The sequence below is a fragment of the Lepidochelys olivacea genome (genome assembly GCF_965140295.1).
Source record: "Lepidochelys olivacea isolate rLepOli2 genome assembly, chromosome: 7".
Lineage (NCBI taxonomy): Eukaryota > Metazoa > Chordata > Testudines > Cheloniidae > Lepidochelys > Lepidochelys olivacea.
The window spans coordinates 49,125,957-49,142,465 of NC_140417.1; the positions used below are offsets into that span (position 1 = coordinate 49,125,957).

At 54.0% G+C, this 16,509-nt stretch overlaps 1 protein-coding gene across 1 annotated transcript in view; it reads left to right on the forward strand.

The window, feature by feature from the left end:
* GNAI2 (G protein subunit alpha i2) overlaps window positions 1–16,500 on the forward strand; it is a 197,626-nt gene extending 181,126 nt beyond the window's left edge. Inside the window, exons 8-9 of the mRNA XM_084633229.1 lie at window positions 13,427–13,651; window positions 15,341–16,500. Of these exons, the coding sequence (XP_084489355.1) occupies window positions 13,427–13,617 (191 nt within the window). The 3' untranslated portion in view covers window positions 13,618–13,651; window positions 15,341–16,500. The remainder of the gene's footprint in view (window positions 1–13,426; window positions 13,652–15,340) is intronic.
* The last annotated feature ends 9 nt before the right edge of the window (window positions 16,501–16,509 follow it).

Consider the following 16,509-nt stretch of genomic DNA (forward strand, 5'->3'; position numbering starts at 1 on the left):
AGCGAGGTTCCCGTGCTGGGCTCAGTGGAGTCTCCAGCAGTGGGGGGCTCTGTACAGGGTAGCAGCACGTTGGGCTGGGGTTTAACCGCACAGCGGCTGAGCTGCTCTCTTCTGGGGTTACTGGCAGCTGTGCGCATCGTGACTGCCTTCCATACAGAAGGGAACCAGTGGACAGACCTGCTTCCGACTGGGCTAGGGGGTGAAATACCTTTTGACCAGCCAGTTCAAGCATTCGGACCTGCTCTGGCTGTGGGCAGAATGCTGTGTTCAGACTCTGTATGGGGCTGTCTGGGTCTCCACCCCACCCGCCATGTGCAGGCGCCCAGGCCTGGCTCGGGGGTAAGTAGCTTTGACCTAGAAGGGATACTGTCCCCTTGTCTTAGGGGTCTGGCTACACCAGTAGTTCTCAAACTTTTGTCCTGGTGACCCCTTTCACATAGCTGTGAAGGGGTCTGAGTGCGACCCCCCCTTATAAATGTAAAACACTTTTAAATATATTTAACACCATTATAAATTCAGGAGGCAAAGCGGGGTTTGGAGTGGAGGTTGACAGCTTGCAACCCCCCATGTAATAACCTTGCAACCCCCTGTGGGGTCCTGACCCCCAGTTTGAGAACCCCTGGTCTACACTGCAGCTCTGAGCGCACGTCCCAACCCGGGGAAACAGGCTCATGCCCTGCTAGTGTGAGTCTGTCTGCCTGGGATCAGAGGCTCTTCCCACTGCAGAGTGGATGGACCCTGACTTGAGTGACCTAACTTAAGTTAAGGACCCATCTTTTTTTGCAGTATTGACTTTCCCGTAGGCACTTACCTGGCTGTAGTATCTGGGCACCTCACTGTCTTCATTGTGATCCTCACACGCCGCCCGAGCGGCAGGGCAGGGCTGTCACTCTGTTGTACAGGTGAGGGCCTGAGTGGTGAGTGGCAGGTTCAAGGTCGTGGCCTGAGTGGTGAGTGGCAGGATCAAGGTCGCACCCCGAGTCTGGGAGAGGAGGAGATTGAACCAGGTCTCCCCTTCTAGGCTGGTGCTCTAAGCTCTGGCCCAGCCTCCCCTCTCTCCGCTTGTGAGTTGGGCGGGCCTAAAATTCCACCTGCCTTTTCTTGAAAAAACCCAAACCCAAACCAAACCAAAGTTGTCCTCGGCAACCCTACAACAACCCCTTCCTCTGCCCCATGCCAGCAGAACAAACCCGCTGCTGTGCAGCTCCTCTCAAACCCAGCACCCAGCTGCATCCTGCCATAGCAAGCCAGCATGGGCACACCCTGCAGCCAGGGTTGGAGCAGCCTGCTGGTCTGTAGCAACCCTACAATAACAAACCGGGGCCTATGGCCTATCTACTCCTCTCAAGTGATGCTGTGTGAACAATCAGGGCATAGAGCCTGGTGCCCCATCCCTCCTGGAACAGCAGTGCGTCGATCTGATGGAGAAGTGACGTTCAGGAGGATAATAGCTGTAAACGTCTAGCTCTGGGGCTTTCTGAAAAATTGGTACATGGGGGAGGGGAAATCATGTGATCGAGGGGAAAATATGTTGGATTTTAACCCCACGTGCACGTCCGCGTCCCTTTTGCAGCACAGCTGCTCTCAGTCCCAGCCCAAGGTAACTTTGGAACAGCCAGTTCTTCTTCAGGTGATTGCTGCTGTGCAGTCCAGCAGGGGTGTGTGCACACGCCACATGCACGATCACTGGAAGCTTTTCCTTCGCGGTACCCGTCGGCTTGGCAGTGGAGACCCCTAGAGTGGCGCCCTCATGGCGTTGTATATATGACCCTGCCACCCGTTCAGTTCCTTCTTACCGTCTGTGATGGTCGTTGGAACAGCTTAGTGCTTGCTCACAAGTTACTTAGCCTAGTGGTTTCCTTTGTCTTCAGTGTAGATAGTTATTCAAGTTATTAATAGTTGTAGTTATTATTCTTCCAAGGGGTTCCCCCCTCCCCCCTTCGTTCTACTTTCCCCGGCGCCAAGGCATGCCTCGGCCGCAGGGGTTTAAAGCGTGCGAGAGGTGTGGGAAGCCTATTCCCACAATTGTCTCAAGTGTCTTGGCAAGGGCCATCAAACAGATAAGTACCCTATTTGCAGGGTCTTTAAACCCAGAACAAAGAGAGAGCGGGACTACCGCCTGAAACTCCTTTTGATGGAGTCGGCCCTTCAGCTGCAGACTGAACCGGCGCCGGTCTCCTCGGTACGCAGTGCGCTGGCCTCAGTGTGGGATGTCCCGGCACTGAGGAAGGAGCCACCAGTACTATTCTCCGGCACACAATGCCAGTGCCTCACGTCGGCACCGATCCCAGTCTCCGGTGCCACATAAGAAAAAAAAACTGGACAGAGGTCGTTCCCCTGTCAGGAAGCCGAAGGGTGATCACAGTGGAGTGCGTCCTCCAGTTGGACACCCCTGGCAAGGCCATCAAGAACCAACGCTGTCAGCCTCAGCCCCGGCTGCAGAGCCCTTGAGTCCGGCGGGAACAGAGTCTCCTACACATGGGGAATTAGAGGAAGAGCTCGACCTCCCCTCCACTCTGGACACCTATGAGGCAGCCCGCGATCTCATTGATATGACGTTGCAGTACCTGGACCCGCATGTGCGAGATCCAGGCCTGCAAAATCAGCTACCGGCATCGGTACTGATGGCAACAGTGTGCCCGGCACCGAGGGGTGCCGCTATGCCACCAATGACTTCGGCACCGATGTCGGTGGCACCGACGATGGCAGTTCCGATGGCTACGGCACCATTGGGGACAGCGATGCCAGAACCGATGATGGCACCGCCACTAATCCAGCACCGTGGTAAACCCATGATGCTATGGCGCCGGTCTCTGTCCCCTCGCCACCATTCTCTGACACCATCGGGCTCTGCTACACTGTGGTTGGCGTCGGAGTCAGAGGCCGAATCTTCACAGTCCCAACGCAGTCATTACCGATCTTGGTCCCGACATCGGTCCCGGCACCATCAGCCGGCGGAGCAAGCAGCACCGTAGCCACTTGGCCACCCCAGTGGTAGGGCCCAGTACAATGACCCTTTTGGACCCCTGGGCCTATCATCAGGCCCAAGGCCAAGGGTCTAGACCTGTGTCAGTGGTAGAATCATAGAATATCAGGGTTGGAAGGGACCTCAGGAGGTCATCTAGTCCAACCCCCTGCTCAAAGCAGGACCAATTCCCAACTAAATCATCCCAGCCAGAGCTTTGTCAAGCCTGACCTTAAAAACTTCTAAGGAAGGAGATTCCACCACCTCCCTAGGTAATGCATTCCAGTGCTTCACCACCCTCCTAGTGAAAAAGTTTTTCCTAATATCCAACCTAAACCTCCACCACTGCAACTTGAGACCATTACTCCTCGTTCTGTCATCTGCTACCACTGAGAACAGTCTAGATCCATCCTCTTTGGAACCCCCTTTCAGGTAGTTGAAAGCAACTATCAAATCCCCCCTCATTCTTCTCTTCCACAGACTAAAGAATCCCAGTTTCCTAAGCCTCTCCTCTTAAGTCATGTGTTCCAGTTCCCTAATCATTTTTGTTGACCTCCACTGGACATTTTCCAATTTTTCCACATCCCTCTTGTAGTGTGGGGCCCAAAATTGGACACAGTACTCCAGATGAGGCCTCACCAATGTCGAATAGAGGGGAATGATCATGTCCCTCGATCTGCTGGCAATGTCCCTACGTATACATCCCAAAATGCCATTGGCCTTCTTGGCAACAACGGCACACTGTTGACTCATATCCAGCTTCTTGTCCACTGTAACCCCTAGGTCCTTTTCTGCAGAACTGCTGCCGAGCCATTCAGTCCCTAGTCTGTAGCGGTGCATGGGATTCTTCCATCCTAAGTGCAGGACTCTGCACTTGTCCTTGTTGAACCTCATCAGATTTCCTTTGGCCCAATCCTACAATTTGTCTAGGTCCCTCTGTATCCTATCCCTACCCTCCAGCATATCTACCTCTCCTCCGAGTTTAGTGTCATCTGCAAACTTGCTGAGGGTGCAATCCACTCCATCCTCCAGATCGTTTATGAAGATATTGAACAAAACCGGCCCGAGGACCAACCCTTGGGGCACTCCACTTGATACCGGCTGCCAACTAGACATGGAGCCATTGATCACTACCCGTTGAGCCCAACAATCTAGCCAACTTTCTATCCACCTTATAGTCCATTCATCCAGCCCATACTTCTTTAAGTTGCTAGCAAGAATACTGTGGGAGACCATGTCAAAAGCTTTGCTAAAGTCAAGGAACAACATGTCCACTGCTTTCCCCTCATCCACAGAGCCAGTTATCTCGTCATAGAAGGCAATTAGATTAGTCAGGCATGACTTGCCCTTGGTGAATCCATGCTGAGTGTTCCTGATCACTTTCCTCTCCTCTAAGTGCTTCAGAATTGATTCCTTGAGGACCTGCTCCATGATTTTTCCAGGGACTGAGGTGAGGCTGACTGGCCTGTAGTTTCCAGGATCCTCCTCCTTCCCTTTTTTAAAGATGGGCACTACATTAGCCTTTTTCCAGTCATCCGGGACTTCCCCCGTTCGCCATGAGTTTTCAAAGATAATGGCCAATGGCTCTGCAATCACATCCGCCATCTCCTTTAGCACTCTCGGATGCAGCGCATCCGGCCCCATGGACTTGTGCTCGTTCAGCTTTTCTAAATAGTCCCGAACCACTTCTTTCTCCACAGAGGGCTGGTCACCTCCTCCCCATGCTGTGTTGCACAGTGCAGTAGTCTGGGAGCTGACCTTGTTCGTGAAGACAGAGGCAAAAAAAGCATTGAGTACATTAGCTTTTTCCACATCCTCTGTCACTAGGTTGCCTCCCTCATTCAGTAAGGGGCCCACACTTTCCTTGACTTTCTTCTTGCTGCTAACATACCTGAAGAAACCCTTCTTATTACTCTTAACATTTCTTGCTATTACTCTTAACATCCCCGTGCCCCTCCATCAGCATCATCGACGGCACACCGCTCCCCTAGGGCACCAGAGGACCCTACATGGGATGTGTCTGTCGATCAGCCGCAGAGCCACAGCTCCCACTCCACTCACGGTGGAGGCCACTCAGCCGGTCGTTGTCAGGCCTCCTGAGTTACCATGTCCAGCCTCTAGACAACTGGAGGGGCAGGAGGACCCGGTTCCGGGAATGTCTTCCTCCTCTTCGCCTGATGAGGCTGTGGAGGGCACATCCACTGCTTTACCACCAATGGATGTCAAGGGCCACCAGGACCTACTTAGGAGGGTGGTAAGTAACCTTAACCTCCAGGTGGAGGAAGTTGCTGAGGACTTAGACCCCACAGTAGATATCCTTGCCCCAGAGGGTCCCTCCAGGGTTACATTGTCCCTCATAAAGTCTATCCAGACTACCACCAGTGTGCTTTGGCAGACTGCAGCCTCTATACCACTGATGGCTAAGGGTGTGGAGAGACACTACTTTCTGCCACAAAAGGGCTGTGAGCACCTTTTTACACACCCCCAACTGGGTACGTTGGTTGTAGATGCAGTAAATCATAAGGAGTGGCGGGGTCAACCAGGTTCCGCTCCTAAGTCACGTGACTCAAAGAAGCTGGACCTCTTCGGCCATAAAGTCTATTCAACTGGGGAGTCTCCAGCTTCGAATAGCTAACCAACAGACAGCGCTAGGCTGTTATGCCTTTAATTCCTGGTAGGTGTTGGCCAAGTTCCAGGAGTTTATCCCGACTGACACATGTAGGGAGTAAGGAGCACTCCTAGAGGAAGGCAAGGTGGTCTCTAGAACTGCTCTTCAAGTAGCCCTTGATGAGGTGGATTTGGGAGCTAGAACTATGGCCACCACCATTACTGTGAGACGTAGTGCATGGCTCCAGGTCTTGGGTATCTCTCCCGAGGTCCAAAATACCATACAGGACCTTCCCTTTGACCGTGAGGGCCTGTTTGCCCAAAACACGGACAAATGTTTACACAGCCTCAAGGACTCTCGGGCCACGCTGAGATCTCTGGGGCTGCACACCCCTGCCTTTCAGAGAAGATCTTTTAGGCCTCAGTCCCCATCTCGCTTCTACCAAGAAGCCCCGAGATGGGACCCACCTAGAAGGAGGGGCAGAAACAATAGGAGGTGCCCACAGTCCTCTTCGGGCCAAGGCCAGAGCTCGACTAAACAGCCCCTGGCCCTAAGCCTACCTTTTGAAGTTAAGCACGAGGACAGCGCACCAGTCGCCTTACTGGATCCTTCCCGTCCTTTTGTGAACCGACTCTCCCGCTTCTACCGGGCTTGGGCTCAGATCACATCAGATCGCTAGGTCCTCAGCACGGTAGGGGCGGGATATTCTATCCAATTCTGCTCCCTACCGCCCTCCCACCCGCCTGCCCCGTCTCTCTTCAGCGACCCTTCTCACGAGCAACTTCTTTTACAGGAGGTTCAACTGCTCCTAGCACTAGGGGTGATAGAGGAGGTCCCTCAGGAATTCAGGGCAAGGGTTCTGCTCCCGTTATTTCCTTATCCCCAAGGTCAAGGGGGGGCTTCTGCGTATCCTGGACCTGTGAGACCTCAACTCATACATTAAAAAAGATGAAGTTTTGCATGGTCTCTCTGGCCACCATCATTCCCTCAGTGGATCCGGGAGACTGGTACGCTGCCCTCGACTTGAAGGACGCGTATTTCCATATTTCAGTTATCCCTTCCCACAGGCGTTTTCTCAGGTTCGTAGTCAGTGGCCATCACTACCAGTTCAGGGTGCTTCCGTTCGGTCTTCCCACCACCCCTCGGCTATTCACCAAGTGTATGGGGGTAGTGGCAGCTTTCCTCCGCAGGCGCCAGGTCCAGGTTTTCCCATACCTGGACGACTGGCTTCTCAAGGCAGAATCCCAAACAAGGGTAGCGCAGCACGTATCCCTGGTCAGGGACACATTCTTCTGGCTGGGCCTTATATTGAACGAACCCAAGTCTATCCTGACCCCCACTCAAAGGATAGAGTTCATTGGAGCCCTCCTGGACTCTGCAGTCGCGAGGGTGTTCCTCCCAGAACTACGCTTCAAAGCATTCTCGGACATTATTCATACCCTCGTTCGTTTCCCAGCCACCACAGCCAGAAACTGTATAGGTCTTTTGGGACATATGGCTGCCTGCACATATGTGGTGCAACACACCAGGCTCCGCCTTCGACCTCTACAAGCGTGGCTTGCACAGGCAGGGCAGGGACCCATTGAACTCAATAGTGACCCTCCCTCCGCGAATACTCAGCTCCCTCCACTCAGCTCCAACCTCAGATGGTTTGTGCGGGAGTTTCTTTCACAAAGCCCCAACTGACGATTGTCCTGGTTAAGGATGCTTCGGCGCTCAGTTGGGGAGCTCATCTAGGCAGTGTCAGAACCCAAGGCCTCAGATCCCAGGCAGAGCTGTCACTGTACATCAACGTACGAGAGTTGAGAGCGGTTCGCCTGGCATGCCAGACATTCCAGAGCCATCTCCAGGACAGGTGCTTATCAGTACTCACAGACAACACCACAGAGATGTTTTATATAAACAAACAGGGTGGTGCTCGCTCCTCTTCCCTCTGTCGGGAAGCCCTCACCCTGTGGGATTTTTGCATCATGCACTCCATACACCTGCAGGCGTCATACCTTCCTGGGGTGCAGAACGAGCTGGCAGACCACCTCAGCCACTCGTTCCAGGGACATGAGTGGTCCCTCAGATTGGATATCGCCCACTCAATTTTCCAGAAGTGGGGCTTTCCCCATACAGACCTGTTCGCCACACGGGGCAACAGGAAATGCCAGAGTTTCTACTCCTTCCTGAACCACAGCCCAGGCTCTGTTGCAGACACCTGTCACCTATCTTGGGCGGGGCACCTGATGTATGCATTTCCACCATTCCCCCTCATACACAGAGTGCTCCTCAAGGTTCACCAGGACAGGGCCTCGTTGATCCTGATAGCACCAGCGTGGCTCCGCCAGCAGTGGTTCATCGTATTGCTGAACCTTTCAGTGGTCACACCAATGGTGCTCCCCATCTGCCCATCCCTAATTTCGCAGGACCATGGCCAGCTGCAGCACCCCAACCTGGAGTCCCTCCACCTCACAGCGTGGAAACTCCATGGTTGAACCCTTTGGAACTTCAGTGTTCGAACTCGGTCAGGGAAGTCCTGTTGGGAAGCAGAAGACCCTCCACTTGAGCCACGTACCTGGCCAAGTGGAAGTGTTTCTCCATTTGGTCCCGACAAAGAGGATCTGAACCACAATCAGCCCCAGTTCCCCTTGTCCTAGACTACCTCTTGGACTTAAAGCACCAAGGGTTGGCGATATCCCTAAGGGTACATCTGGTGGCTGTTTCGGCCTTCCACCCAGGAACACTGGGGGGATCAGTATTCAGTAACCCTATGGTGGGTAGGTTCCTTAAGGGCTTTGACTGACTTTACCCAGGCTTTTACATCAGCGTGTTCCCCCCCGGACTTAAACCTGGTCCTATCCTCTCTCATGAGGCCCCCCTTTGAGCCTATGGCTACCTGCCCTCTCTCCTGTCTGTCCTGAAAGGTGGCCTTCCTAGTAGCTATAACTTCTGCAAGGAGAGCGTCAGAGCCCAGACCTCTGAACCCCCGTATACAGTGTTTTATAAAAACAAAGTGCAGCTACGCCCCCACCATGCTTTTTTGCCCAAAGTGGTCTCCCAGTTTCATGTGAACCAGGACATATTCTTGCCTGTGTTCTTCCTTAAACCCCATGCCACCAGCAGGGAGCGCATGTTTCACACCTTAGATGTTAGATGGGCCTTAGCCCTTTACATTGAACGCACAAAGCCGTTCCGTAAATCACTACAGCTCTTTATTGCAATTGCAGAAAGGATGAGGGGGTTTCCTATCTCATCATAGAGAATGTCGTCATGGATCACGTCCTGCATCAGGGCGTGCTATGACCTGGCTACAATTCCAGCTCCACCCATTAGAGCGCATTCCACCAGAGCACAAGCGACGTCTGCAGCTTACGTGGCGCAGGTCCCTATCCTGGACATCTGCAAGGCAGCAACGTGGTCTTCAGTCCACACCTTCACTTCCCATTACGCCATGACCCAGCAGGCGAGGGATGCTGCTGCTTTTGGTTTGGCAGTCTTCCAGTCGACAGTCAGGTGAACTCCGATCCCTCCTCCGGGGTAACCGCTTGGAAGTCACCTATTGGAATGCACGTGAGCAATCACTTGAAGAAAAAACGGTTACTCATCTCTTGTAACTGTTGTTCTTCGAGATATGTTGCTCCTGTCCATTCCAAATCCCGCCTGCCTCCCCTCTGTCAGAGTCTTCTGGCAAGAAAGAACTGAGCAGGCAGCGGGTCGGCAGGGTCCTGTATACATCGCCATGAGGGCGCCACTCCAGGGGTCTCCACTGCCGATGGGTACCTCTAGGGAAAAGCTTCCAGCGATCATGCATGCAGCACATGCACACACCTGTTGGAATGGACAGGAGCAACACATTTCCAAGAACAACAGTTACGAGACGTGCATAACTGTTTTTTTTTCCCAGTCATTTTGTGTGCTCTGACGCAGCTCCACCAGCCCTGCAGAAAGTGACTGGAGGTGGGAGTTAGTCCGGTTACTGCCGCCTTTCAGGTTGCAGGTTACCTCAGCGTGGCTTCTGAGGAAAATGGAAGAGCTGATGCAGCCAGTGCCCCTATTACAAACAAAGTGCTGTGGGTGGGCCCGATGCACCACTGTGTCTTGCTGGGAGTAGCACCCTCCGGTCTTATCCCCCAGCCATGCACCTGGCCTGCCAGTCCTTAGCCAATACTGGGCATTTCCCCCAACTGGCCACCAATCTAAGCTGCCACCTCAGTCTGCTACTTATGAGTGCCACCTTCCTGCGCAGTGCGCTGAGGAATCAGGGAGTGCAGACCGGGAAGAGATTCTCAAGGTAGGGTGCATTCGGCAGGCTCTACCATGGCACCGCCCGGGCCAGAGCCAGCTGGAGTCGCCAGCAGTCAGGCACAAGCGGTTGTCTTTCAAGCCGTGCTGCTCCCTCTCTCCCCTTCTTCAGTCTGTTTATAGTACCAGTGCCAGGACCCAGTCAAATTGAATAGCAACGTCTCCTGGCAGCGGGCTAGGCTGGCTTGGTAGGGTGCTTTGGGTGACAGCCCGGGATCTGGAGAGGCCTTAGTGGGAGCAGTGTGCAGTTCTGGACTCCACACTTCGGGGGTGATATGGACAAATTGGAGAGAGTGCAGAATGGTCAAAGGTTTCGAAAACCTGACTGCTGGGGACAGGTCAAAAAACTGGGCATGTTTGGTCTTGAGCAAAGAAGACTGAGGTGGGGGTGGGCCTGATACCAGTGTTCAAATTTGTGAAGGGCTCTTCGAAAGAGGATGGGGATCAATTGTTCTCCACCTCCACTGAAGGAAGGACAAGCAGCAATGGGCGTAATCGGCAGCAAGAGAGATAGAAGTTAGATATTAGCAAATACTTTCTAACTCTCAGGGGAGTGAAGCTCTAGAACAGGTCTACAAGGGGGGTTGTGGGATCCCTGTCATTGGGGGGTTTTAAGACCGAGTCGCACAAATCCCTGTCAGGGCTGGTTTTGGGTGACTTGGTCCTGCCTTAGCGCAGGGGGCTGGAGCTGATGGTCTCTCTAGGGTCCTTCCAGCCTGGCATTTCTCTGATTCTCCAACCACAGACATGGATAAGACTTTCCCTGAGGACAGCAGGCAACAAGTTGTCTCCATGCACTGTTATTGTGGGCTTCTGACATCCTTTATCCCAGATCACTGGAGAGCCCCCAGAAGAGGATTTGGGGGTGTCCAGAGGTTTGTCATTCAACTGCTGTCTTGGCGTACGCACCAGGGATAGAACTGGGCACTTCAGAGTTAAGAGCAGGAGCTGCTACGGCTTGAGCTAAATGACTGAGTCCTCAGGTGGGCCTGTACCAGGTGCCATCCTCTGGGGGCTAGGCAGAGGGGCCAGTAACACACCTGGCCCTGTGGTGTACATGTTGCAGTGTGTGTATACTGGCCCGCATGTTCTAGGCGGAGCTGATCGCATGGGTTTGTCACTTGTAAATGGGTGGACACCCGCACTAAAATGCGTCCAACTCGGAGCCCTGGTGCAGAGGGGCCCATCCAAATGTGCATGACGAACAGGCACTTCCTTTGGACCCAGTTCGACACATGGCTCAACAGACCCGGTCAGTCCTCCAAGGTGGGTGGGGAAGGTTCTCCGAGCCAGATGCTGTCCCTCTCCACATTCCCTCACCCATGGCACTCACTGCATTGTCATGGAGTGAGATCCCGGGGCACAGCATCGGTGCCCGAAGACTCAAACATTGGGCCCAACCCCCAGAAATCATGAGTGCAACTTAAAACTCCTGAGCATTTAAAACCCAGCAGCTGTTAAGTTCTGTTTCTTTGATTCTGATGTCTGAGCAGTCAGGCTCACTCGTCAAGCTTTCCTCTGCAGCTGGGAGGGCAAGACACTTTTTTTTAAGGAAGATGTGATCTCATACAATGGCACAACTCCTCATGAGAGCTGGCGGTGCTGGGGCCGAAAGGCTGACTCGCACTGTCCTATGTGTGTGAAATCTGCCTCCTCCAGTAGAGGGAGCTGCTCACTGAAGGCTGGGGATTAAAGTTATGTTGTAAGCAACTGTGGCCACATGTGGGGTGAGAAATGAGCTGTGAGTACAACAGCATCTCAGTGGCGACATGGCTGGGAGTCTCCTCAGATCAGCAATTACTGGAGGCGCCCATTGTTCAGCCCCCTCCACGCCCCGGACTAGTCTTGATGCAGAACACGTGTGATTGGTTAAGTTACATTCAAATCCCCTAGTGACTGGGTGGCTTTTGGAGCCAGTGGAAGCGTCTCCTTTGCTTGGGACTTCTGGCCTGGCTCTGAACTTCGCCAGCCACTATCCAGCGTCTGGGGGAGGTGTGGGAGCACTCTCCTTTGGGGCATCCCCCTCCCCTCAGCATAGCTGGCATTAACGCAGGAGCGGAGGGAGCCTGAGGGGTGGGGGGGAATGGAGGGTACAACTGCAGTCAACAGAGCCGCTCAAATTGGGTCATTTTAACGAAGGGGGAGACTACGTGAGGCTGGTCCAATGGTTAGGGTACAAACCTGGGACTCAGCAGACTCCGATTCAATTCCCTGGTTCCCCATCTGTTCCTCAGTTTGCCCATCTGTACACTGGGGATAATAGCACAGCCCTTCTGCACAGGGAGGAGAGGTAAATACAACACGGTGTGAGGTACCCCTAAGACAGACTAATGGAGGAAATATTCCTGGTACACCAGGCCCAGCTCTCTTCACCCCGTTTCTACCATGGTGCACAGAAGACAAAGGGACTTCAGAGACAAGTGCCAGCAAGGAGGTGTGGAGAGATGGGGTCAGAGATGAGTAAGGGGGGACGTGACTGACAAGGTGCACAAGCACATGGATGGTCGGTGGCGTGGTTCTGCTCACAGGGACAGTTGGGGACATTGAAAGGCAACATGCTGAATACTGCTGAGGGTGCTTTTTCACAGTGTATATTTAACCTGTGGAACTCATTGCCTCAAGATCTCCCTGAAGCTGAGAGGTTAACAGGATTCAACCAAGGTTGGGGGCATGTGTATGGCTGAGAAGCTCCACATTTACACTGGCCAGGAGAGAAGCATGGACGAGGCTTAGTCTTGGGGGTCACACTTTCTAGAAGGGGCCAGTGATGAAGGGTTAGTGAATGAAGACTGGGGTATGTGCTGGGATGGCTGTAAGCCAGGAGTGGGCAAACTTTTTGGCCTGAGGGCCACATCTGGGTGGGGAAATTGCTTGCAGGAGGGGTTCAGGCTCCGGTGTGGCAACAGCACGACCAGGGCTGGCCCTGGCCCTGGCCCTGGGAAGCTGCTGGCATCATGTCCCTGTGGCCCCTGGGGGAGGGGTGGCAGAGGGCTGAGCATGCTGCCCTTGCCAGTAGGTACCTCCCCCAAAGGTCCCATTGGCCGCAGTTCCCCGTTCCCGGCCAATGGAAGCTTCGGGGGAGGTACTCAGAGGCAAGGGCAGCGCAGGGAGCCCTCTGCCCCCAGGGGTCGCAGGGACGTGGTGCCAGCCACTTCTGAGAGCGCTGCGGGGCCCACTGCACCACGGTGGTGGCAATCCCGCGGGCTGGATCCAAAGCCCTAAGGGGCTGGATCCAGACCACGGGCTGTAGTTTGCCCACTCCTGTTGTAAGCTGTGGTTATAAGCAACCTATGCGCACTCTAGCAGTCTAATAGCCATTTATTAAAGTATCTGTTGTTCATTTATTAACGATCTGTAGGCTGCTTGCAAACATCCCTGTGGTGTAAAGTGTGACTGTATCCATGGCACAGACCCAGCTCGAGCACCAGGTCAGGATCTTGCTTTCTGCCTGGGGAAACCGAGGCACTGCCAGGGGAAGGGACCAATCGGGGATCAGTGTTCAGGGGGGCTGCCTCTTAGCATTGTGCCCTGTACGCAAGTGGCTCATTCCCTCTCCTCCTCCTCAGGGGCCAATAAGTACGATGAGGCGGCCGGCTACATCCAGAGCAAGTTTGAGGACCTGAACAAGCGGAAGGACACCAAGGAGATCTACACGCACTTCACCTGTGCTACCGACACCAAGAACGTGCAGTTTGTCTTTGACGCCGTCACCGATGTCATCATCAAAAACAACCTGAAGGACTGTGGGCTCTTCTAATGGTGGAACGGCACCTGCTACGGAATGGGGGAAGGTGAGGCTGACCCAGCAAGGGCTCAGGGATAGAGGCTGAGGAAAAGGGGCGGGGCTGGTGCCCAGAGACAGCCTGTGTAGGAGAGGCACTGATGCCGGGACTGGAGGAGGCCAGGCTGGGGAGCTCTGGGGCTGGCTGTGAAGCCAGGGTCCTTCTCTCGCCATGTTCCTGTGAGTCCCTCAGCCACGGGTGCGTGAGCAAACGGGCCCTTGCTTCATCTCAAACAGCCCCACTGAGCTGTGGGGTGGGGCAGCCCCACTGCATGCATCGGCCCAAGGGGGTGCCTCTCAGTAATGTACAAGGAGGCAGAGTATAGGCCAGGGCGACATTTCCCAGAGATGGTAGAACCTCACTCTGTGGGCTGCTGCTGGGGGAAGGGAGCCACAGGCTTATGAGGAAGTGGCTTGGGGGGCCTTCAGGCCTGTGGGGAGGGGAATGGGGGCCAGCAACCTCATGGGGTGGGGCCTGCAGGCCTTGGCGGGCTGGAGATTGCAGCCTCTTTACCTCGCATAGTGATCCTGTCCCATGTGGGGCAGATTGGAGCCCAGTCGTGGTGAAATCCAAGCCACCTGGCCCCCAGCCATCACCTCCTAAGCATCAAGCTGTTGCCCTGATGCTTTATGGTGGGGAGCCCAGGGGTGGCCCATGGGTTGCAGAAGCAGAGGACTGGCTCTAGGTGGCACAGGTTGCAGCAGGCCCAGGTGTTGGGCCCTCCCTGGGGAGGCCAGTAGGTGTGAGGGGGCTCTTACCTTTGCAGCACCCATGGCCAGCGACGCTGACATGCCTGAGGCCAGACACAGGGCCCAGTGTTGCCGGGACATGGGGCTTGTGCCCGTGTCCTCTGACCAGCCTGAGAGGCCATGGGAAGGGCAGCTCCAGTCAGCATCCAGCTAGCTCCCTTTCCCGGGGTGGCTCACACACAGCTTACAAAGCCAGCTGTGCTGGGGGACACTGGGCTCTGGGGAGCCTGGGACTCACGCGTAGCTCCTGGGGGAGGGACTCCAGCAGCAACTCTGGGAAGCTGTGCCCTAGGTCTGGTAGCCCGTGCCTCTCAATGGCTGTGCCCTGTGCTCACAGTCCCACTGCCCTCAGCCTCCGCTCTGAATGCAGCTCCCGGTGATGCCAGTTTCCCCTCGGGGCGGGGAGATGTGCTCCCTCAAGGGCTGTGTTTGAAGGCATGTTCACGGCACTGTGAGCCAGGCACCTTGCATAAGGCCAGGCTGCTGCCATTCCTGATAGCCCTGGCAGATAGGTGGAACGCGGGCCCTGCCCCTCCTGTGGCAGGGGGGCCACACACACACATTGCTGAGCTTGCTGTAGCCTTGACTGCCAGAGCTGCGGGTGCTCAGATCCAGAGGTCGCCGGTTCGATCCCCGTGGCTGATGACCCGGGGGCATGGTATTAAATTGGCACCAAAGGAACCTCCTTTTGTTTCCCCTTTCCCATCTCTCTGCCTCTCCCCCTACAGTCCCACTGGGGGCTGCAGCAGGGCTCAAGTGCTGCCCATGGGCCAGATGGCAGTGCCCCCCCCCTCCCCTGCTCTGGTTTGCACGTGTCTATCCTGTCTGGTCTCTCCATACTCCAGAATCTCCTGTTAAGCCTGGAGAGTCCCACCAGCCTGGTAATGTGGTGATCAGCCGTGGCCTGCGGGGCTCACCAGCATAACTCCTGGGTGCGTCTCTCTTCTAGGACTACTTGAACTGCATGTACCGGAGGAGAGGCTGTTGCCGACGAAGGAAGGACTGCACCATTTAACAACTTCTGCTTCTTGGTTTTTTGTGTTTTGTTTTTTTTTTCCTCTCCTAATAAAAGACTTTGGTTAATGATCATGACATGAAGGCAGCAAGCCGCCTGCTGCAGACCGTGTTTCTACCTGAACCTGCCTGGTATTTCTGCCCCCTGTCCACCCCCACAAGGACAGATCAGTGGCTGTAGATTGGGGCATTTTCATCCCATTAAACTAAAGCGCAGCAATTTCAAAACAAAAAAAATTATTTTGGGGGTGGGGGAAACCCACATTTGTCATTGTTTTTTTGAAACTGTGGTTGGAATTGCTCCCGGCCATCTTCGCTTAAGAAATCGCTTTCCAAATGTTTACATTCGAACCGTTGCTCTTTCATTTGGGGCAGGGGGGGCTCCAGCAAGTCCCTCAGGCTTCTGTGATTTGCACAGACCAGCAAGAGAAAAAATCAACATTCCTTTTAAAAAAAAATCAATTAAAAAAAAAGAAAATAAAATTGTATTTTACATTGCTTTTTAAAGGAGATCTTTTTTTAAAACTATTTAACAAAGTCCAGTACTAAATGGTCAAGTTGTCCTCACAAAATCTTCTACACTTAAATAAATAAATAAATTGTGCCTTGAGGGGTGTTAGTACGTTTACATCTGTTCCGTAGTTTGCTCCAACATGAGTTGTGTTTAGAATTGGGTTCAAATAAATTCTTCCCTTCAGATCTCCGGGCCAGACTCAATCCCCAGCATGGGGAGAACACGGCCCAGAACCTCGAGCCGCATCTTTTCCCATCGGCAGAACTAGGTTTCTAAGGGCTAAGACGCCAGCGAAGGACTAAGTGATGGTGATCACGTCCGTGTCTTTCCCGTTCCTTCTCCTCCCCTGCCCCAGTGGGCGGGGATTGCTCATGAGGTTGCTCTACTGTCAACTCTGTTTTAAACGTAGTTTCTTAGCTCTAACTGTAGCGTCGGTTGAGGAAACACTGCTGTACGTAAGCGGGCCCCACAGGGCGAGCTCCTCGGGGCCCTTAGCCAGCGACGGACGCAGCCTAGCTTTTATCACAGGATGTTTTACCAAATTGTTCACATGGTTTGAAATAATAAAATGTAGAAAGAAACCCCCCCGT